Source organism: Cervus canadensis, chromosome X (genome assembly GCF_019320065.1).
Source record: "Cervus canadensis isolate Bull #8, Minnesota chromosome X, ASM1932006v1, whole genome shotgun sequence".
NCBI classification, from domain to species: domain Eukaryota; kingdom Metazoa; phylum Chordata; class Mammalia; order Artiodactyla; family Cervidae; genus Cervus; species Cervus canadensis.
In genome coordinates, this window is record NC_057419.1 from 144,943,464 (window position 1) to 144,967,111 (window position 23,648).

The 23,648-nt window shown below is 44.9% G+C and overlaps 1 protein-coding gene across 2 annotated transcripts; it reads left to right on the top strand.

Annotated features, from left to right (window-relative positions):
* Nucleotides 1–4,097: 4,097 nt before the first annotated feature.
* Nucleotides 4,098–8,750, top strand: LOC122435280 (heparan-sulfate 6-O-sulfotransferase 2-like). Of its 2 annotated transcripts, none has more exons than XM_043459345.1 (3): nucleotides 4,098–4,133; nucleotides 4,815–5,207; nucleotides 7,930–8,750. In XM_043459345.1, the coding sequence occupies exons 2-3, from the start codon at nucleotides 4,939–4,941 to the stop codon at nucleotides 8,006–8,008; spliced, it is 348 nt and encodes a 115-aa protein (XP_043315280.1). In that variant the 5' UTR covers nucleotides 4,098–4,133; nucleotides 4,815–4,938; the 3' UTR covers nucleotides 8,009–8,750. The 2 variants fall into 2 exon arrangements, with proteins under 2 accessions (XP_043315280.1, XP_043315281.1); XM_043459346.1 differs by lacking the exon at nucleotides 4,098–4,133 and adding an exon at nucleotides 4,517–4,565.
* Nucleotides 8,751–23,648: the final 14,898 nt, after the last annotated feature.

The following is a 23,648-nucleotide window of genomic DNA, read 5'->3' on the forward strand; positions in this document are numbered from 1 at the left end:
TCCTGCTCTCCTCTCAGACACCAGCAACCAAATGCATATTTGAGAGCACACTGCTTAGTATGCAAGCCAGCCTGACCTTTATGCTCCCAGAATCGGCAATGTTTTGTGGAAACCATGGGAGGACAAGGTTCTGGATAAACAAGGAAAAGAATGGCATACTGTGGAGACAACCAGAGGCCCTGCTCAGACTGCAGAGTCCTCCTCATGTTCCAAGTCCTGAATCCCAAATATATACACAGACGACCACTCAGGCAAGAAGATGCAAAACCACAGAACTGTCCCTCACCCCAATCTCCAAAAGAGGGCTGATTTCAGAATATGAGCATGCGTGCTAAGTTGGTTCAGTTGTGTCTCTTTGCGACCCCATGGACTGTAGCCTACCAGGTTCCTCTGTCCATGGGATTCTCCAGGCAAGAATACTGGAGTTGGTTGCCATTCCTGACCTAGGGATCGAATCTGCATGTCTTATGTCTCCTGCATTTCAGGTGGATTCTTTACCACTAGCACCATGTGGGAAGCCCTTCTGGAGTATCAGGATCTTTGTTACTCAATTCCTGCGGGGAACCAGTTCCTGGAAGATGGGCCCAGCCCAGCATTGCAAGAGGTCTTGGAAGGTCTTACGAAGGCCCAGTCATGGCCTCAGGAGAATGTGGCTTTCGGGACACACACGGGAAGAATTCCCTCTTCTTAGCAGGGAGCCTCTTCACCCCAGGAACAGTCCTCTGAGACTTGTGAGTTCCCCTACTCCCCCGCAGACAGTTTCTTCCCACTTTAGGAACCGGGATATGTGAAATCCACCACGAGAGAGTCATTTCTTTATTTTTCTTACAGGATAAGGGTAGAGGAAAGTCTTAGAAATGCAAATACCCTCCAGTGAGCCAGTGTATATAGTCACACTAGAATATACTCAGGTGGCTCAGTGGTAAAGAATCTGCCTGCCAATGCAGGACACTCGGGGGATATGAGTTTGACCCCTGGGTCAGGAAGATCCCCTGGAGGAGGAAATGGCAACCCCCTCCAGTATTCTTGCCTGGAGAATCCCATGGATGGAGGAGCCTGGTGTGCTACAGTCCGTGGGGTCGCAGAGTCAGACAAGACTAAGTGAATGAGCGCACACATCTGATCTCAGAAGCTGGACTTCACAGCCTCATCCTGTTCCTTCTTTGTGAAGAGGAAAACTACCAACTGACTGCCCCTTCCTCTGAGAAAGAGATTGTGTGCATGTGTTCCTCTTTATGACCTAAATGAGTAAATCCTGACTGTTTCCGGTACTGGTTACCAGTCCCCCACCCCCATCCAAGGCACCTTCCCATGTTCCAGTCCCACTGATCTCTCTTAGAGCAGGAACTCTAGAGTTCTTAAGTGTCACTGGGGGCATGAATGTGTGACCCACTGTGTTCCAGAAGTGCTTCCCTGGGGACCCACTGAATGTATTGGTGGGTGGGAGGTGGTCCTCATATGGCACCGTGGAGAGAGCCACCTACTGAAGACACCAAAGGGGTCTAATGGGTGGCCTGGGAGCAGGAAGAGACAACTGGCAGGTTGTGCTCCTCAGCGATCCTCATGGCTCACCTGGCTCTCCCCTCAGCTGCCCTTTCAGATGTGTCCCAAAGGCCCGGCGGCATCTGGGGAGCTCTCTGGGGGGCCAAGAGGTCTGCCTTGAAAGTTGCTGCATCTGACTCCTTAGTCTGACGCCTCATCCATCAGCTGATCACCACCCCCCACCCCTCCCCAGGATCCCCAGACAGGTAAAATGCTTGAAATGCAGGATTCTCAAGAATCCATCATGCTTGCCGCCAGACGAAGGGACTCCTGCTGTCCCCAGTAGCTTGGGGGCCACATGGAAGTCCAACCAGGACTGGGGACATCTGGGGAGGAGATAACGGCAGGGGGCACAGCTGTGAAATCGCCTGAGAAGGGCCCCTGCTTTCACTGGCTCACGACTCAGTGGGCACATCTGAGCTTAGAGCAGGAGGTAAACACTGCCTCATATTTGGAATTGCCCAAACCCATCCCTGGGAAGCCCCGGTGGCTCAGCGGTAAAAAATCCACCTGCAATGCAGGAGATGTAAGAGACCGGAATTCAAACTCTGGGTCAGGAAGATCCCCTGGAGGAGGAAACTGGCAACCTGCTCCAGTATTCTTGCCTGGAGAAATCCCATGGACAGAAGAGTCTGGCAGGCTACAGCCCATGGGGTTGCAAAGAGTCAGATGTATAGACTAAACATCAACATCAAAGGCCATCCTGACAGTGACCGAGATGGTCAGAAAGGAATTAGTCCTATTTTACAGCAGAGGAAAGTGAGGCTCAGGAGGGGCAAGTCATAATCCCAAGGCTGCCCAGCAAGCAACTGACAGAATCTCAGGTCTGGAGACCAGTGCTCGCTGCCTTACTGCACAGATAGAATAGACAAGGGATGAACAGAGCTCAGCAAGGGATCAAATGTTCTGAGGGAGATCCTGGGAGTGCCTGTCTCTGCAGGGACTAACTGCCACCCCCACAACTCAGCTCACAGGCTCCCACCTCCCCCACAACACTGTTCTGAAGAGACACCACTGCCAGCCCGAGATTATTTCTGCAGAGGTGGGACTGGACACCGATGGGCACTCATTCACAGAAATACCAGTTCCCAATACCTGATCAATCAGATGGGAATAGTCAGAGTCCTGAGTCCTGGGACCTTGTCCTAAAGGGACATTCCTTCTTTCCTTGCCAATCCTTACAGTGCTGGTCCTGCAGCTGAATAGAGCCTTTCTGAACACTTGGCTTGAGGGTGCTCTGCACCTGTTTATTAAAAGAGGTGGTGTTAGGAAATGGATGTCTTCCTGGGTTCAAACCCTCAGGCTCTGCTGTGTGACCTTGGGCACATTACTTTCCCTCTCTGGGCCTGCTTCCTCATTTGTCACACCACCTTGGATTAGATGCCATCACCGCCACACCCCCCCCCCCATGTAGTATTTAATCATGTGCCTTTCTTTTAACGAATCTTATGAGTGAAGCCTTCCTGTAGACACGGGGCTTGATGCTGGGGATTGAGAAAGCATAGGGAAGTAAGGACTAGCCCCTGCTCTAAAAAAAGCTCAAATTCTCATTCTGAAACTTTTTTTATTTTTGGTCATGCTTTTTCCTTCATGCTGACGTACCTTTTCACAAAATGCCCCCGTTTCCATTGGAGAATGGAAACTGGCAAGGAGAGAGAGAAAAGGTCCAATTTGCGCCTTTGCTATTTTAGGGGAGGCTGAAATTATGAGCCCAATTGTAGTGATGCGTTCACTGGAGTGACCTCCATTCCCCCAAACAGGAGAAAACCCAGGTTTTCTGCTTAAGTGATTTGAGCTCTTGGGCGGGAGGCATTATTACATAAATTCAAGCTCGCTCCTGATCCTTAGTACCCTGAGTTGCCTGAAGGGGGAAATGGCACTGCCTGCGTGTGTAGCTGCAACCAGAGCTAGGAGCGCCTGCCCGCGCCTCCTGTCCCCGCCGGCATTCCAGAGAAGAGGCCAAATTGGCAGCAAGCCAGCCAGGATCTGTCGCCGCTTCAATCCGCGCGGGTCCTTCTAGGGGTGTATGTCGCGGGTTCAACTCCCAGCCATTCCTGGACGAGCCCCTAAAGGCTTCTTCCTCTCTGGCGGGAGCCGCGCGCGCCCCTGTCTTCATGCTGCTGCTCCGAGGCCGCCACAGGCGGATGGATAACCTCGGGAGACGCGGAGACCTGGATTCCCTCTGCCGGGCCTTGCTCACCCTGGGCCTGGCCGCCCTGGGTCACTCTCTGAAGCACGTGCTCAGCGCCATATTCTGCAAGTTTTCTAGTCCCCGCGCCAGGCACGTTTTAGGCAAAAGCGAGACTCGCGTTTCCGGGCCAGGGCGCGCGGGAGTGGTGCGGGAAGGGCAGTCAACCGCGAGGAGAGGAAAGAGCGCGAAGTTCCACCTGGCCCGCGGCGGCCGGGCTCGGGGGCTCAGGGGCTCTGGACGGGGGTGGCGCGCGTTTGGTTCAGCTGCGGCTCCTTCGCCCCGCTTCCGCGGGCACCCTTAGCGCAGCGTCTCAGCTAGCAAGTCGGGGTGCTCGCGGCCCCCCTCCCCCCAGGGGAACTCCGAACGCCGGGCTCTGAGCTCCCTCGAGGCGGCCCCCAAGGTGGGCAACCCGGTGCGGGCAAGAGCAGGGCTTTGGAGGCACATGGCGAAGGAGCCCGAGATTGGGCAGGCGAGGAGGTGGCGGCGTACGCGCCGAGGGGACTGGGGGCAGAAGCGCCGGGGAGAGTCCGGTGGGCAAAGCGGAATGGGGATGGGAGCCGAGGAGCCACCAAGAGTGGAATGAGATGCGCGGAGGCTCGGACCCGTGGTAGGAGTCGGGGAGTGGGGCAACCGGGGCAGGCGGGGTCCCATGGGTACGAAACCCTGCGAAGCCGCTCCAGAGAGCTCCCGTGCGGGGACAGGGCAGGCGGCCAGCGGTCAGGAGGCGGGCGGGGGGCGGGGGAGGAGTGGTGTGCGGCAGAAGCCACAGCGCTGAGCCTGCGGGAAGGAAGGAAGTGGGGAAGGGCGCCGCCGCCGCCGCCGCCACGGTGGAGTACGCGGTGCCTACGGGAGGGGGAAAGGGGAGCAACCGCGGCGCCAGGGGAGGAGGCAGTGCGGGCGTGCGGCGGGCGCGGGCTGAGTTGCGGGGTTGCCATAAGGAGCTTGGGTTTCCCCCAGCGTCGGGAACGTGGAGGAGAAATCCAACAAGCTGCTGCTGGCTTTGGTGATGCTCTTCCTATTTGCGGTGAGCGTCCGCCAATACGTGTGCCCCAGCAAAGAATGCCAACTCCTCCGTCTGCAGGCATTCAGCTCCCCGCTGCCGGACCTATACCGCTTGGAGGATGAGAGCTCTGCCAGGTTCGTGCCCCGTTATACTTTCAGCCACGGCGACCTTCTGCGCAAGGTAGACTTCGACATCAAGGGCGATGACCGGATCGTGTTCCTGCACATCCAAGACTGGAGGCACCACTTTCGGCCTCCACCCGGTGGGCAACATCCAGCTGGAGCAGCCGTATGAGTGCCGCGTGGGTCAGAAGAAATGCACTTGCCACCGGCCGGGTAAGCGGGAGACCTGGCTCTTCTCCAGGTTCTCCACGGGCTGGAGCTGCGGACTGCACGCCGACTGGACCGAGCTCACCAGCTGTGTGCCCGCCGTGGTGGACGGCAAGCGTGATGCCAGGCAGAGACCGTCCAGGTGAGTGCGCGCGCCCGCGGCCTAGGGGGGCGCCCGGAGCAGAGCCGGGGAGCTGACAGATCGGAAGAGGATCGGAAGGCGCGGCTGATCGGTGCGGGTGACACAGGGAGCACCTCGGCGTCCCTGCAGTGGCGCCCGGGCTGGGCTGGGCAGGCGCCTGGCGCCCTGGCGCGTGGGAGCACGACGCTGTGGCGGCCACAGGAAGCTCGTCCATTCCTACCCGGGACGGCTCCTCTGTCTGCACACAGGTTGGCCTGCTTGGCGGCTCGGGGTGCGCGGTGGAGGAAGCGGCCAGGAAGCCCTGGAAGAGCGCCCCCCGGCCGCCGCCGGGACAGGGTACCGAATGTCGATTCTGCACTAGAGCGCCCCAAAGACCCGCGCCCTTCGTGTAGTGTGCCTGAGCCCCTCCAGCCTCTCTCTTTTCTCTGAGCCCAGGTTCCCAAGCCAACTTTGACGATCCCGCATTCTTGCCCCTCTTCCCAGGCCTTTCCCCTAACTTTGTCTATTCGCCTCTCTTTCTCTTGCGTGGGATCTTGTCAGCTCCTGGCCGCTTGCTCTTTCCTTCTCCCTCCATTTCCCTTTCTCACTTTGCTTCCCGTCCTTTCTTTAACCTTTTCTGTCTGTATGGTTTTCACCCGCCCCCCTCCTTCCTTACTTTTGTCGCCTCGCTCCTTCTTTCTCACCACTGGTTCTACTCTCCTTGGGCGAATGAAAGTCCCTCCGCGGCTGTTTGCGGACCCCCAGAGAGAGCTCGTGGCACCCAGCTTGTGCCCCTGGCTACTGGCTGCACGTGGGGCATCCCCTGCGCTTTCCAAGTGCAAGGGCACCTCGCGGGCCTAAGGGCAGGTTGGGACGCTTCTGCGGATCCCATGTGGAGCTCAGTCTTGAGAAACCTCTCCTGATTTACAAATTCCTGAGCCCTAGAGCAGGGCGCTGCCAGTCCACTTGCTGGGAACCTAGGGCTGATGCTGAAAGAGCTGTTTTACGGAAAGCCAGTCACTTTTGAAGCGAGGGCATTTTCCTCCAGCCAGCTGCAATGCCTGGTTGCTGGAGGTCAGGGAGTGCCATAAGGGGAGGGGGTAGGAACGACTCTTTGGGGTGCAACTGCCCCAGTCAGGGTTCCCATTCTGCTGCTCTCTATGAAACAGAGAGGGCTGCTGCAGGGGATGCCGGGAGTGGATAAGGTGAGTTTAGCTGACATGGCCATGCTCTCTGTCTCTCCACCTAGCTGGCCACAGGAGGTTGCTGCTGCTACAGTGGCTGCTTCCCTGGACAGACTTCCCGCTCTCTCCTCATGGTGAGGGCTGCTCTGCTCCAGACACTGTCACCTTTTGTTGGTATCTCTCGGGATGCAACAGCCAATGCGGGTTTTTCTGTCCAGCCTCAGAGGAATGGAGCCCTCTGAGTTTCTGGTCATCATTGAGATTTAGAGGAAACCTCACCCCCTACTCACTTTCCCATCTCTCAGGTTACAGTGTCCTTTCTGAATGCTGGAATTCTGGGAGAATCTGTTGAACTCTCACTTCCCTTCCAGTACTAACCTCCCCTGTCCCCAACCTCCTAAGAGAACCTTGACCCCAAGAAAGATGCCACCTCAATCCATTGTGAGAATTGTGTAAGCCATTGTCACCACAAGTCTTTAAGGTTTAAGATGTTCACAAACAGTTTGGCAATATTGAAAATCATTCCTCTTGCTGATGGGGCCTGTAGGTGTAGTGAGAGGTGGTGATATAAAAAAAGCTCTTGAGGGCAAAAAACAAATTCCACAGCCATGGCTGTGGCCGAGGAGGAAAAATGAAGTCTTGGCCACTATGGACTCCCCAGCCCTCTCTGGAGTTCCACAGGGCACATGTGCCTTTTAAAATCCCTTTGGACAGATAGTGTGACATATAGTGTAAACACACATTATTGCTATTGTGATCTTATATATTTGACGGCCACTGCCCTCTGGCAGATTCCTTCATAAAATTTCCATAGGATAACGAGGACTCCTCAAGGGGAGGGCTTAGCCTCCTGGACAGTCCCCAGTGGAAGCAAAATTATTTGAAATGAAATACTATTTCCTTGGTCATCAAAAGGGTGATACCACAGTGCCATCTAGTCTAATAAAGGAAGAATCACTTTCTAAAGAGTCAGAGTTACTTGGATCTTCTGATATTCACCAAAATGAAGTAAACTTTGCTAGAGAAACACGTGGCTACCCCAAGACACTTTATTTCCTTAATTCCTACCCACCTCCAGAAATTGTCATCTTAAAGAGTAGTCATAGCTGGAGGGTTCCAGAATTTCCCAGGATGTTGACTGCTTACAGGACCAGTTCTGTGAATTCTGATAATCTGTGTGAGAGAAGGTGTGCACAAGTGTGTGACAGTGAGAGTGTGTGTATGTTGAAAATTTAGAGACAGAGGCATCTGTGCTGGTGGTGATGCGTGAGGCCGAGGAACTGGTCTCAGGAGACAGAAAGTCAACCGCAGGGAGTTCCTGTGTGGAGCAGCCTTCCATGCCAGCTGCTGGTGGGCTCTGTGGTTCGCTGAGCTGAGCGGGACAGCAGCTCTGTCTGTTTGGCCTGGGAGTTCTGACGCCTGGGCCTCAGGTCCAGGCCAGCCGTGAATCAGCTGCAAGACCTTGGACCTGAGCCTGTCCCAGCCTTGTCTGTGTGGAGAGTGGGTTCTGGTTCCTGATGAGCTTTGCCATCCCTTATTTTTGCTATGTCTCTGTAAAGTTGTGTTGTCGGCAGCAAGAAGGGACTTCTGACTCACTACATCCGTCCATGCTGGGGTGCGGGCATGAGAGGCCACTGAGGCTGCAAGCCAAGACCTGAATGCTGCTCCCACTGCTACATTCTAGAAGTGCTCGGGTGATATATAACTGCTGAGTGCAAACGGCTGCCATCACGCTGCCTGGAGAGGACACAGAGAGAGTGCTTGGCTGGCAAAAGGCACCAGTTTATTAAGAATTGTATTTGTTTAAAAAAAAAAAAAACTAGAAATTGCATTTCATGGCTCTGTGTGTGAATATGCTGTTTAGGGGCCAGAGCGAAATCCTGCTCATTCAAGAATTCCCAAGACTGTTTTTGAAAATGTATCAAAGCATGGTTGCTGATCAGTTCTGACTCCCACATTCTGCAGGCTTTTTCTCAGGCCAAATTCCCTCTGTTTGTAGCCAACTCTAGTGCATCCCTGAGTCTGTGGGAGGACCTCAGAATTGGGCATTGAGAAATTGCACGAGGCTCTTCCCCGGGGCACTGTGCTGGCTGGCACACTAGGGTGGCAGCTGGCGGCGGGAGATCAGCTTCCACTGTTACCCAAGTCAGAGAATCTGATCATCATATTCATGGTGCATCTTAGACATTTAGCGTCTTTACATTTTGCAGCAGTCATAGGGGAAGAGTAATTAATTGTCACCTAGAATCCACTAGGTTATCACTGACAGGAAAGGACTATATAGCATTTCTATGGAGCATAGCTTTCTCTCTCTCTTTTGTCTTCTTTGTGGTCACTCCTTTTTAAAACTTGTAGTAAAGTCTTCCTTTTCTTTTCCTTTTGTTTAAAGGTAGCTTTATTTATCTATTTATTTTTGGCCGAGTGACTTGTGAGATCTTAGTTCCCCAGCCAGGGATCGAACCCGGGCTCTGTCAGTGAAAGCTCCAACTCCTAACCACTGGAGTGCCAGGGAATTCCCAAGGTGGCACTATTTCGACACAGCCATGTCTTGGTAAGAAGTCCATAGTGCATGAGCCTGCTCATGGCTCAGGTGCCCATGCTCCACTCCTTCCCTCATGCAGTGAAGCAGGCCGACAAGACTGGCATGTGGTACAGGGCGAGGCAGCGAGTGAAGGATCAATTTAAGCAGTGGTGCGGTCCTTCTGGTCCCTCAAGCTGTAGGCCACTGGGTTCTCACAGACGTAGCTTCAATTAGCCGAGGATGCTAAGAGCTGTTATTGCCTCCTGCCCTGCACACAGGTATTTTCCAGGAGAGGGGGAGAAATTCACCATGATAAATTAACATCTTTGCCCGGATGGCAAATACGTTGCTGGCATCCCAGCCAAGCTTGAAGTTCTCAAGGTGGTATAAAAATCTATTTGTAATTAGATTTTCTTAATAGTAATTTTAGATTAGTGCTGTTACGTGGCAATAAGAAAGATAAAGACCAATACCGTATACTAACACATATATATATGGAATTTAGAAAGATGGTAACGATAACCCTATATGCAAAACAGAAAAAGAGACACGGATGTACAGAACAGACTTTTGGACTCTGTGGGAGAAGGCGAGGGTGGGATGTTTCGAGAGAACAGCATCGAAACATGTATATTATCTAGGGTGAAACAGATCACCAGCCCAGGTTGGATGCATGAGACAAGTGCTCGGGCCTGGTGCACTGGGAAGACCCAGAGGGATCGGGTAGAGAGGGAGGTGGGAGGGGGGATCGGGATGGGGAATACATGTAAATCCATAGCTGATTCATGTCAATGTATGACAAAAACCACTACAATATTGTAAAGTAATTAGCCTCCAACTAATAAAAATAAATGGAAAAAAAAAGAATGTTAGAGCTTGTCTTTTCTACATGTCTGTTTGTCAACTTAAGTAGCATGAAATGACGTTAAAGAATAGTCACCTCTTCTATCTGTCATCCATTATATTCCAAAGGAGATGTGTCATCTTTGCTCTCACAGAACTTACAGTAGAACACAATAATTTAGTGTTTTAGATATTTAATAAATAAGATGGGTTCTGTTTCAAAATGATTTGAATATCAATAATGTCATACCTTCATTGGAATATGTTTTAAAAATAGAGAAAAGTTCATCTGTTTATGTAACAGTTTAAGTCTAATCAGCAAACTTTGTAGAGTAAGTATTATGACCTCTGCCTAGTGCTGGTAGTTGGAGGAGATTAGAGCCCAGACAAATCCCCAAAAGCCGAGGTCACCATCTTCAACCTCAAGTTCATGATGGTAAAGTGCAGGACTACGTAGTATAGACAAGTGGGGAGTGGGGAGGAACCAGTGATTTGGCAAGTCCATCCCCCTTCTGTAAAATGGGAGACTTAAACAGGTTACTTCCTAAGTCCCTTTTCTTTCTAAAGGACAAGGAGCAGGCCAGAAAAATGAGAGATCTGTTTGGAAAGGCTTCTGGGAATAGGTGGCTTGTTTTGGGGGAGAAACTGGCTTCTCGGGAGACGCGGATTTCATCCCTGGATTGGGAACATCCCCTGGAGGAGGAAACGGCAGCCCACACCAGTATTCTCGCCTGGGAAATCCCATGGACAGAGGAGCCTGGTGAGCCCAAAGAATTGGACATGACTTAGGGACTAAACAATGAACAAACAACAAAATTTAGAAAGAAGGAGGCATTGTGGGTGGATGTGGCATCCTCATGGCATCTCAAGGTCAAGTCGCTGAGAAGGTTCATGCCTGGGGGAGGGTTAGGGAGCCTCCTTGTAGAGGTCCTGGAATGGCAACCAGAAGGTTGAACCCCAGAGGTATGAGAAACTCTTGCATGGCAGAAATGTAAGAAGCACAAAAGTAAGTGAAGGCTGTAGTCAAGTTAAAGGTATAGCTCTGATTTCCAGTCTGGAGTCGAGATGGTACCACTGACAAAACAACGAGGTTGAGAAGGGGATCCAGTGAGTGCTGGGAGGGTACTGAGAGTGGTGACCAGTCTAACTTGCTGAGGTTTCTACTGGCCAAGGCATGCAAAGATGTGAGAACTGGAGTTCTGAACAGGTTAGGGCTTAGTTGTATATGTAGGAGTCTGTGAACCCAGTTAATCTGAATTCACAGTTGGCAGTATTATTTAAATGATCGCTGCAATTTTCATGTGGGAATTTTAGCCAAGGAAAAGGCTGTTTGAATAGAGGAAAAGATCGACAGTTATGATTACATAAAAATGAGAAATGTTTATCCATCCAAAAGTAACCAGAATGAAAAGGTATGTGTCAAGCTGATGAAATTATGCACAACAAATAACAGACAAAAGGCTGACATCTTTCCTGGAAAAAGAACTCCAACAAATTGAGCAGAAAAACAAAGGCTATGACCAGAAAGTTTGCAACATGGATCCACATCTAGTTTACAAAAAGGGAAAAGCTTAGTTTTTAGTTTCTAAACTAAAGCAAAGAAAAAAGTTTAGTTTCACTAGTACTAAAGAAATGCAAATTTCAAGTAATTGTATATAGGAAAACTTTTTGCTTCTCTAATTAATTAATTTCTCAGATTGGAAAAAAAAAAACAACTTGGTATACATCACCACCGCCGCCAAAGAGAAAAAGGATAGTAGCCAGTGTTGACAAAGGTGTGGTAAATACCATCATTCATATACATTGTTGATGGAAATGTAAATTGAAATGATTCTTTTGGAAATAAAATAGATAAACAGAGAACATTGACAGTATTTCTTTGACACACGATTTTTTTTTCTGGGATTTTACTGAAAAACAGTCCTGTACATGTCTTTCTATCACTCACTCATTTATTTATTCATTTATTTACAAATATTTATTGAATATCTCATCAATATGCTATGTGCTGGAGGCACTGTGAGGAACCAGGTGGACATGGTCCCTGGCTTCATAGAGTGGGAAAGGTAGACATGAAATAAATAATTCACTACTGAAAATTGTGAGACATGCCATGAGAAAAAGCATAGGGTGACATGACAATGGCACCCTAGGAGGCTCCCATTATTTGTAAGTTATTTGGAGTTATTTGTAAGTATAACAAATTGGAAAAATCTGATCGACGTATAGGCAAATGGTTCAAGAAATCTCAGTACATCCACTTGAGGGATTATTTCAAAACCATTTAAATGTCCTTTTTAGCGTATGGAAAATTGGTAGTGATTTAATGCTAAGGGGAAAATAGACAGTTATGGGCCCAGTATGACAACAGTTATGTGAGAGAGAGAGCAAAGGGGTAGGGGTGGAAGGAGAAAGGCAAATCATCTTTCCATCCCTCTCAAATCTAAGCATAAAAGGCCAAGAAAGGAAGAAAAATACCAAGATATCAATAGCTCAATTAGTGACTTATTTTCTTTCTCTGTTTCTTTGAAGGATTTTAATTTTCTTTATGAGTATGCATTGTTTTCATAATAACAATAAATATTAACAGTTTTAAAAATGATGCTTTATTATGGCTTTGATAAATTACACATGTCTGCTTTTTGGTTTCTAAAGACTATGGTTGGTTATTTCATCAGCCTCTTGATATTCTGGGAGTCCTTAATGAGGAAAGCAGCCTTGGCTAAATAAACTCTAAGACTGAAAGGCAGAGGTATTAAGTCAGACATCGACTGTTGATTTTTCTGATGATTATCACATTCCAAAGACTCCATGGAGCTCTTACACTGGTGCAGTACAGAGATATTTGAGTGGATTGCCATTGCTTGTTCTCTGTTTAAAAATTAAATGAAACAGGAAATTAATAATGGCACACAGAAATAAAAGGCTTACTCTCTTCAGCCAGAGCCACCCCAGATAGCCTGGACTCTGAATACTCATGAGCCTCTTTTCAAGTGAGCTGATTCGAGAGCTAATGGTCTGATTAGAACAGCGAAGTCTTAGGGCTAGAGAAGGACTCTAGGTTCTAAACATCCACAACTGAGGGCTTAGATCAGTTAGTGTACGTGCTGCCCTCATCCGGGAGAGAAGTGGAATCCAGTCTGCTGCAGCAGCCTCCCCCTAGAGCAGTTTCACTTCATAAGAGCATTGCCCCCGGTTAACTGTAAATTAAGTTGACTAGACCAGCAGTCGCCAGCTTCTTTGGCACTAGGGACCAGTTTCATGAAAGACAATTTTCTCACGGACTGGGGATGGTGTGGGGATGATTCAAGTGCATTACCTTTATTGTGCACCTTATTTCTATTATTATTTTATCAGCTCCTCCTCAGATCATCAGGCATTTAATCCCAGAGGTTGGGGACCCCTGGACTAGAACACTGCATTCCTCAACTGCTCTGGATATCTGAGGGGCCACTAAATACAGTGAGGTTCAGAATCTTATTGTTGAAACTCCACAAAGACTACATTCTAGGGACAAGCTACTTTGACAGTGTAAAAAATGTGCTTCACAGTTGGGAAGCTAATATCAACCTTCTGTGCCAAATAAGATGAAATATTTAGTCACTGAGATTAGGGGGGGAAAAAGGGTATAGGTGGGAATATTCGGTCTTCCATTAAAGTGTAATGAAGAATCTGATTAATGGTATATGTCTTCTAATACAATGTCATTGTAAGCTTAGAGAAATATTTGTCTAAACTTTTAGTAAAATATTTATTGGCAGTAAAGCTTTTCCAACTTTGCTAGGTATTGGACTTCACAGATTATTCAGTTGGTCTTATTGTGTCTCATCTGTTACTTCTGCAGTTTTGCCTCTACGAACAGTGTTGAAGACTTTGACACATTTCAGAGCATTACACTAAATAAATCTGTCTTGCACATTCCACTGTGCTTTTTCTGGAACATTATAAATATTCAAATATAGGCACACATGCAAATTCAAAATAAAATTAAATAATGCAAATTCAGCATAAATTCCATATGTATAACTTAGCAATAGTTTTGAACCTATGATATAAATGTATCAAATATGAGCTCATGGGAATTACCAATAAATACATTTTTTTCTGATTAAACTGTGGGTCCTTTTTTAGTCACAATTTAAGCTTCAAATCTGGTATATATTATAAGAGAATAATTTTCACTTCATTTACTCTGAATTGTCAAAAACCATGTTCTTTCTTGATGTAAATGTCTGCAAAGAGGGCTTCTTATTCAATTTGATTGGTTTTTGAATTTTACCCATGGAGATGCTATAGTGAGCCTAAGAGAACTGGTCTGTTTCTGTGAAGAGTATAGTTCTAATGAATCACTTCCATGCACATTTCTGAAGGAATACAGAGCAACTGAAAGTGTGCAATGCATTGGTTTACATCAAATGGATTAGGCTTGTGTGCACTGTTCCTTGCATTAATTGACCTTTCCCCATAACTGTATACTATCAGCTCAGATTCACTCATGGAGATCATTGGACTTCTGCTAACTTCTTACAAGAGACTGAATGCAAGCAGAGTGTTTAGAAATTGACTAGAGTTACCAGGTTACAGCCAGGATACATGGAGGTACTTTTTTAAAAGTCCTTTTGATCTTGGCAGCCAACTCCGCAGTTACTACAATAAATAGAAGTTGACTAAACTCACCAGTTAAAAGGCATAGATTATTTCAACTGATGAAAGTATAAAATCTAGCTATATTCTGTGTATGAGAGACAAAGCTAAAACATTAGGACACTGATAGGATTGGAATATATATTCTATGCAAATACTAACCAGAAGGAGGCTGATGTAGCTAAATTAATTAAGGCAAAACTTTTTTTGGGGGGATAAACAGGATCACTGGATAATGATACAATGTCCAGCTGTTCAGATAATAATCCTAGACCTGTAGCACTTAATACCATAGTTTTGAAATATACAAAGTGAAAATGGATAGAGCTATTAGGAGAAACTGTAAAATCTACTAACCTCTTTCTGAAATTGCAAAATGAAATGAACAAAACATGAGTAAGGATACAGAGGATTTGAGCAACATGCTTAACAAACTCATTGTAGGAGACCAGCATCGAATTAGAAAAATACACTTTCTTCTCAAACACGTACAGAATACTTTTGAAAACAGACCACATACTAAGCCATAAAGTTGGCCTAGAAAAGCTCCAGTAGGTAAATAACTTACAGCCCATTCTGTATGACTATGCAGTACTTAGGAAGGAACAAGAGATGAGGCCATACCTGAGTGCATGGGAAGGAGTATTAATAGTGTGATGTATTTGGAAGCGGGCTTCCTGTGTGGCTCAGCTGATAAAGAATCCACCTGCAATGTGGGAGACCTGGGTTTGATCCCTGAGTTGGGAGGATCCCTTGGAAAAGGGAAAGGCTACCCACTCCAGTATTCTGGCCTGGAGAATTCCATGGACTGTATAGTCCGTGGGGTCACAGAGTCAGACACGATTGAGCAACTTTCACTTCTTGTCAGTCATTCACTGACCACATCAAGCTTCTTAGTTCACATGCAAGAGTGAAGAACTCCATGTTAGCATTTATATAATGTACATCAAAGATTCAGCCCCTAGCATATGATATGTGCTAAAGAATTATGGCTATGATTATTACTCATGGGCTTCCCTGGTAGCTCAACTGGTAAAGAATCCACCTGCAGTGTAGGAAACCGGTTCAGTTCTTGGGTCGGGAAGATCCACTGGAGAAAGGATAGGCTACCCACTCCAGTATTCTGGCCTGGAGAATTCCACGGACTGTATATGTATAGTCCATGGACTTGCAAAGAGTCAGACATGACTGAGCGACTTTCACTTTCACTTATTACTCATGTTTTGTTATCTTTACCCATGTGGGGAACCCATGTGGAGTCCTCTTCAGAGGGCAATACAAATATTTGCATTTGACAGATTATGTAACAGTAATGGAAGAACTTGTCCTTTATGAAAAAAATCTCCTTTATGTATAAAATACTCAGACACATTTCTCCAAAGTTCTTTTGGTTGAACATTCATAAGGCCCTTTCACACAAACATGCAGATAGCCAACACACTCATAAATATACACCAAATCAAACTTTAGAAAAATCATGTCTAAGCTATGTATAAATATATGCACACACATACACAGTATTTGTAGCATCTGCATTAGACATATTATCTGTACTAGGGTTTGCAAACTTTGGGTCAAATCTTGTCTCCATCTGTTTTTGTAAGTAAAGTTTTATTGGAATACAACCAAATAAAAAGTGGAAAACTTCAAGACTCAGGCACAGAGAAGTGCTGTAAACTGACGGTTTGACCCAGGTAGCTAGGCCTGACTTTCTGTGAATATGCATTAGTGTTTTGGGATACCTACTAAGCCAAGCCCTATGCCAAAGGCATAACATATATTTTTCTCATTTAATCCTCAAAACAACCCTCTGACATAGGTGTGTAAAAAATCCATTTGAAGACAAGAAAACAGATAATTGGATGAGGTGTATAACCCACCTAAATTTACATCCTAGTCAGGATTGGAGTTGGCATTTAAAACCAGCTGAGACACATAGCCTGTCTGATATGTTTTAATGTTCATTAAATTCTCAGACAACCTCAAAAAGCCCTCACCATCCTTTTTTATTTATTATTTTTATTGATGTATAGTTGATTTACAATGTGTTAGTTTCTGGTGTGCAACAAAGTGATTCCGTTATATGTATATATATATATATATATATATATATATATATATATGTTATATATATGTGTGTGTGTTATATATATATATGTTAAGTATATATAACATATATACATGTGTAATATATAACATAAATATATGTGTAATGTATAACATATATATTCTTTTTCACATTCTTTTTCATTATATTTTATTGTAAGACATTGAATATAGTTCCCTGTGCTATGTAGTGGGTCCTTGTTGTTTATCTATTTTATATATAGTAGTGTGTGTCTGTTCATATCTAAACCCCTAATTCACCCCTCACCCATTTCCCCCTTTGGCAACCATGAATTTGTTTTCTCTGTCTACAAGTCTGTTTCTTTCTTGTAAATAAGTTCATTTGTATTATTTTTTAAGGTTCCACATATAAGTGCTATCATATGATTTTTGTCTTTGAGTTATTTCACTTAGTATGATAACCTCTAGGTCCATCCATGTTGCTGCAAATGGCATTATTTCATTATTTTTTTATGGCTGAGTAGTATTACACTATATGTATGTATGTATATATAAATATATATATATAGCACATCTTTATCCATTCATCTGTTGATAGACATTTAGGTTGCTTCCTTGTCTTGGCTATTGTGAATAGTGCTGCTATGAACATAGGAGTGCATGTGTCTTTTCAAATTAGAGTTTTCTCTGGATATATGCCCAGGAGTGAGATTGCAGAATTGTATGATAACTCTTTCAGTTTTTTAAAGAGCCTCCCTACTGTTCTCCATAGGGCTTCCCTGGTGGCTCAGCAGTAAAGAATCTGCTTGCAGTGCAGGAGATGGAGGAGACACGGGTTTGATCCCTAGGTCAGGAAGATTCCCTGGAAGAGGGCATGGCAACCCACTCCAGTATTCTTGCTGGAAAAATCTCATGACAGAGGAGCCTGGTGGGCTACAGTCCATCGGGTCCCAAACAGTTGGACATGAGCACACATTTGCCTCCATAGTAAAAGCCTATACCCTCGTTTTTGGCTGTGTCTATACAAACTAAGTGGAATGGAGACCTGAGGTGACTATCTGCAAATAACAGACTCCAACATGTTAAGGCACCTTTAACAATGTTGAATAAAAATCACTCTCTAAAGGTAAATTTTGCAGCTCTTCTTTTCCCCTCCTAAATAAGGATTTAGATATCCAAGATATTGTAAATACTTTCAACAGTGATTTACACAAAAGAATTATATTTGGGGGTGGGGGGGGGAAGGATTTAGGTTAGAGGAAAGATTTTTTTTCCAGATAAGGAAAATGAAGACCTTAACGTATTTTAAATCACACTCCATGTGGACTTAAATTATGGTGCATCCACTTCATGAGATTTGTAAGAGGCCAAGGCATTTTACTTCTTGAATGTTGGCAGTGGCCTCATTAGCCATGTCAGTTGCACTGCTCTGTCCATGGCCTGTTTCTATGAATGACCATTGTTTTGTTTTGTTTTGTTCATTTTGGTCTGAGTAGACACAGCCCTTGGAGGGTAGTGTGAATGAGTTCAGCCAGGGCAGCTCATACAATCTTGGATCATGAGGAGCCAGTGAAATAAAGCTTTTTTCTCAACTTCAAGTAAGGGATCCCAGAGAAAATGAACCTTGAAACCAGCACTTATCCCAGGGGCTAATCATATAGATAATAACAGTGTGTTTTACTATGGAAATAACCAAGTGAGGGTAGCACTTTCCATAGGAGTGACCATTCTTTTTCCTTTGGAGGAGGCAGCTTTAGAAAAGAGCCATTTGAGAGAATATGCAAATGAGCCTGGGCCTGCCAGGCTGGCAGACAGTGCAGGCAGCAAAGAAATTAGGTTGAAGGCTTGGAAGGATGGTAAAACAATGCCCAGTACAACCAGAGGAGAGTTTGACCTTGGGATGATGGCCAACTCAGCAGAAGCCTCACGGCTGAGACTGCTATATAGAAGATTAACTGGTACAACAACATCTTGAAAGTTGAAAAACCGTTTGACCCTATTTGCCATGTACACTAGAGGCAAACGTATTTCTTATTTCGGGGATTGGTTTTGCTGAAAGTGGTACAGTGAGTGTAATACGCCAACTATAACTCATTAAAAAGTGAAAAAAGTGAAAGTGTTAGTTGCTCAGTCGTGTCCAACTCTTTGTGCCCCTATGGATCATAGCCCTCCAGCCTCCTCAGTCCATGGAATTCTCCAGGCAAGAATAACTGGAGTGGGTAGTTCTACAGGGGATCTTCCCGACCCAGGGGTCGAACTCCCGTCTGCTGTGTCTCCTGCATTGCAGGCGGATGTTTTACCGTCTGAGCCACCAGGGAAGCCCAAAATTAATTAAAGCCTTGCTGAAATGAAGCTTATTGGGGTGAATGATGCATAGTAGGCTATTTGTGAAAAATTTCTTCAATGGACATAAATCTGAGCAAACTCCAAGAGATAGTGGAGGATGGAAGAGCCTGGCATGCTGCAGTCCATGGTGTCGCAGGGTTGGACACAACTTAGCGACTGCACAACAACTTCAATAAAAATTTTAATGGACATGTAAAAATTATTTTATGCATAAACTCACTGTAAGATTAATAAAAGATAATTAGACAAATAGAATACAGAGCTGAAGGCGGGTATTAAAAAATACTCTGCATTACTGGACAAAAAGGTCTGTGCATGTGTCCCCTTTCAGATGAGGATCCATGCTTCGCATCTCTACTCTCAATTTGTCCTTTGTGACTTGGAAGCAAAGCAAAAGAAAAAAATGGTATCATTTTAGCATTAGTATAGCATTTTGCAGTCCAGCAGCTTTTGTATTTATCGCCATATGGATGTACATCAAATCTGCATTTCCTTCTCATTTATATGTTTATGAAGTTATAAAGGTATACACATGCACACACAAAATTATTAAGCAAGTGATATGTGTTTGACAATGTTTGGTGACTTAATGCCAATTAGAGAGTTTTTTTTTTAAAAGCACCTTGCTTTTCTAATCCAATTGCTTGCATGCTTTTTTGGTTTATGCATTTAAGGACAAAATCCATTTAAAATACCATAATTTGCATACATGCAGCTTTGAGTGGGACTTCTATTTATTCCAGATGGCCTTGAAAAATTATTACTGAGAGGTTTAGATGTCACTAGATCAATCAGAATGAGACTAAAATCACACTTTTTGGTTTCCAAATGTTTTTCCTGTTCAGGAAGTGGGTATATTTTTGACTTGGGGGGAGCTGAAGGTATGTGACTTGATCATTGAATGCAGCCAAATTAGCTCAGCTTATCTCTCAGGGAGGGAGTCCTGTATTGCAGGCACCTTGCCTAACTGTTGGAGGTAAGCAGCTCATTATGTTCCAGAATTCGGCTGAATGCTCTGTTAAAGGCTGCATACAGGATTTGTGTGCATGGAAGTGAGCAGTTACACTGACAATCTCTCCCCTTTGGAAAAATAAGGTTGGATTGGAATGAACAAGATCGTGATCCTCTTCACTGAATGTCATATTTGTTTTCCTTTTAAACCATAGTGGTGAAACCATTATTCATTGTAGGAAGGTTCTGGTTCCAGTATCAGAACTGGGTGTGGGGTCTCAGTTGTGAGCTTTGGCTGGGAACATCTCTAGAAAATGTCACAGAGGTCAGATTTCCATTCACACAGCAAAGAAGCCAGAGACCACAAACATCCTGCTCTTCTGGTTTGCTGAGGTCTGACTCCAGGTTGCAGCATTTTCTGGTTAACAGAGAGGAGCTCTTGTATGCAAGGAGTCTGCTAAGATGGAGATATCCAAGTTCCAGAAAGCCCGAAGTCTGCACAGCTATATCGTTTGGCTTTCAATTACATACTTTGGTGGTCTCTGAATTTCTTGGCTTAGTGCAAGAAACTTGAAAGAAGAAAACAACTGTTCTCCTAGAACTTTGAGCAGGTAGAAATAGTGAAGAAATAGTAGGAGTTTTTGTTTTTGTTTTTGTTTTTTTCATTTATTTTTATTAGTTGGAGGCTAATTACTTCACAACATTGCAGTGGGTTTTGTCATACATTGACATGAATCAGCCATGGAGTTACATGTGTTCCCCATCCCGATCCCCCCTCCCACCTCCCTCTCCACCGGATTCCTCTGGGTCTTCCCAGTGCATCAGGCCCGAGCACTTGTCTCATGCATCCCACCTGGGCTGGTGATCTGTTTCCCTATAGATAATATACATGCTGTTCTCTCGAAACATCCCACCCTCGCCTTCTCCCAATAGTAGGAGTTTTGATCAAAATGTCAGAAGCTAAAGTTGAGTCTGAGTAATGGAAATACCGCCGGGAAAAGAAGGTAAACTCTTGCCGTAATTAAATGACAGATCGCCTCTTAGTGACTCTGAACTTGCTGTCCTAGAAAGAGCTTTGGGGACAGTGTATCCACATCAGCTTCAGGGCCCTAGAGAAAGGCAATGGTCTTGTGCAAACTGGCAGCTTTAATAGTGAGCACCTTTCGTGTCTGGGCCGCTGGTGGCTTTCAGTTTGTAATTCTGGGACACCATGGTTCTGCTGGAACAGGAGTGAAAGCTAGTTTGGGGTACCTCTTATGATTCACATAATTCACTCCAGATTCATCCAAGCTGTTGCTTGTAGCAATAGTTCATTCTTTTTTTTTAAATTGCTACAGGGTAGTGCATGGTAAGTATGTACCACTGTTTGTTTCACCATTCTGCTGTTGAAGGACATCTGGGCTGATTCTAGTTTTGGGCTATCATGAATAAAGCTGCTATGAACATTCATGTATAGGCTTTTGTGGGATGCTAAGTGTTCATTTCTCTAGGATAAATGCTCAGGAATGCAATTACTGGGACATTTGGTAAGTGCATGTTTAGTTTTGTAAGAAACTGTTGAACAGTTTTCCAGAATGACTGTATGTCATTTCACATTCCCACCAGCAATGTATGAGTGATCCAGTTTCTCCTCATCCTTTCCAGCATTTAGTGTTGTTGTTATTTTTACATTTTAGCCATTCTGATAGATGTGTAGTCATATCTCATTGTGATTTTAATATCCCTTTGCCTGATGGCTAATAATGTTCAACATCTTTTCACATGCTTATTAGCCATCTGTAGGTCCTCTGTGGTAGAATGTCATTTGCCTGTTTTCTGATGGGATTCTTTGTTTTTTTAACTGTTGAGCTTTGGGAGTTACATATTCTTTAATATTACCCTCTGTTAGATATGTTGCTTGCAGTATTTCCTCTTGGCTCATTGCCTGCCTTTTCAACTTTTTCCCATGGTATTTGACAGAGCAAAAATTCTAACTTTGATGAGGTCCAGTCTGTCAGTTTTTCCTCTCATGGATCATGATTTAGTGTCAAGAATTAATTGTCTAGTATAAAACGATGCTCCACAATGCTAATTATTAGATAAATGCAAATCAAAACTACAATGAGGTATCACCTCACACCAATCAGAATAGCCATCATCAAAAAGCCTACAAACAGTAAATGCTGGAGAGAGTGTGGAGAAAAGGGAACCCTTCTACAGTGTTGGTGGGAGTGTGCACTGGTGCAGCCACTCTGGAGAACATTATCAGTTCAGTTAAGTCGTTCAGTCATGTCCCACTCTTTGTGACCTCATGAACTAAAGCACAACAGGCTTCCCTGTCCATCAGCAACTCCTGGAGCTTGCTGAGACTCATGTCCATCGAGCTGGTGATGCCATCCAACCATCTCATCCTCTGTCATCACCTTCTCCTCCTGCCGTCAATCTTGCCCAGCATCATGGTCTTTTCCAGTGAGTCAGTTCTTTGCATCAGGTGGCCAAAGTATTGGAGGTTCAGCATCAGTCTTTCCAATGAATATTCAGAATTGATTTCCCTTATGATTGACTGGTTTGATCTCCTTGCAGTCCAAGGGACTCTCAAGCATCTTCTCTAACAGTACAGTTCAAAAGCATCAATTCTTCAGCACTCAGCTTTTTTTATGGTAATCTTCTCTCCTAATGGAGAACATTATGGAGGTTCCTTCAAAAACTGGAAATAGAGTTGCCATATGATCCAGCAATCCCTGAGCATAAATCTGGAGAAAACTCTTTAATTTGAAAATATATATGCACCCTTATGTTCATAGCAGCATTATTTACACTTGCCAAGACATGGAAGTAGCCTAAATGTCCATCCACAGAGGAGTAGATAAAAATGATGTGGTACATATATAGAATGGAATATAACTCAGCCATCAAAAGAATGAAATAACGCCATTTGCAGCAACATGGATGGACCTAGAGATTATCATACTAAGTGAAATAAGCCAGAAAGAGAAAGACAAATATCATATGATATAACATATATGTGGATCAAAAATATGATACAAGTGATTTTATTTACAAAACAGAAACAGACTCACAGGCATGGAAAACAAACATGGTTACTATAGGGGAAAAGAGGTAAGGGAGGGATAAATTAGGAGTTTGGGATTGGCTAATACAAACTACTATATATATTAATAGATAAAACATTGAGGTCCTACTGTATAGCACAGGGAACTATATTCAATATCTTGTAATAAACCATAATGGAAATATGAAAAGCATTTATGTGTGTATATATATATTTAACTGTATATATATATTCAACTGAATCACTTTACATATGTATGTATATATATATTTAACTGAATCACTTTGCTGTATCCCGGAAGTTAGCACAATAGTATAAATCAACTACACTTTAATTTTAAAAAGGAATTAATTGAGTAGTCCTTGTTGTTGTTCAGTTGCTAAGTTGTGTCTGACCCCATGAACTGCAGCACAGCTGGCTTCGCTCACCTTCACTATCTCCCTGAGTTTGCTCAAACTCATGTCCATTGACTCAGTGATGCCATCCAACCATCTCATCTCCTGTCCCTGCCTTTCCTCTTGCCCTCAATCTTTCCCAGCATCAGTATGAAAGGGTAAAAAGATATGACACTGAGTAGCCCTAGATCTTGGAATTTTTCTTCTATGTTTTATCTAAGTTTTACAGTTTTAACTTTTATTAAGTCTGTGATACATTTTGGGCTTCCTCAATGGCTCAGTGGGTAAAGAATCTGACGGCAATGCAGGACACAGGAGACGCAGATTCAATCCCTGAGTTGGAAAGATCCCCTGGAGGAGGAAGATGATAACCCACTCCAGTATTCTTGCCTGGGAAATCCCATGGACAGAAGAGCCTGATGGGCTACATTTCACGGGGTCACAAAGAGTTGAACATGA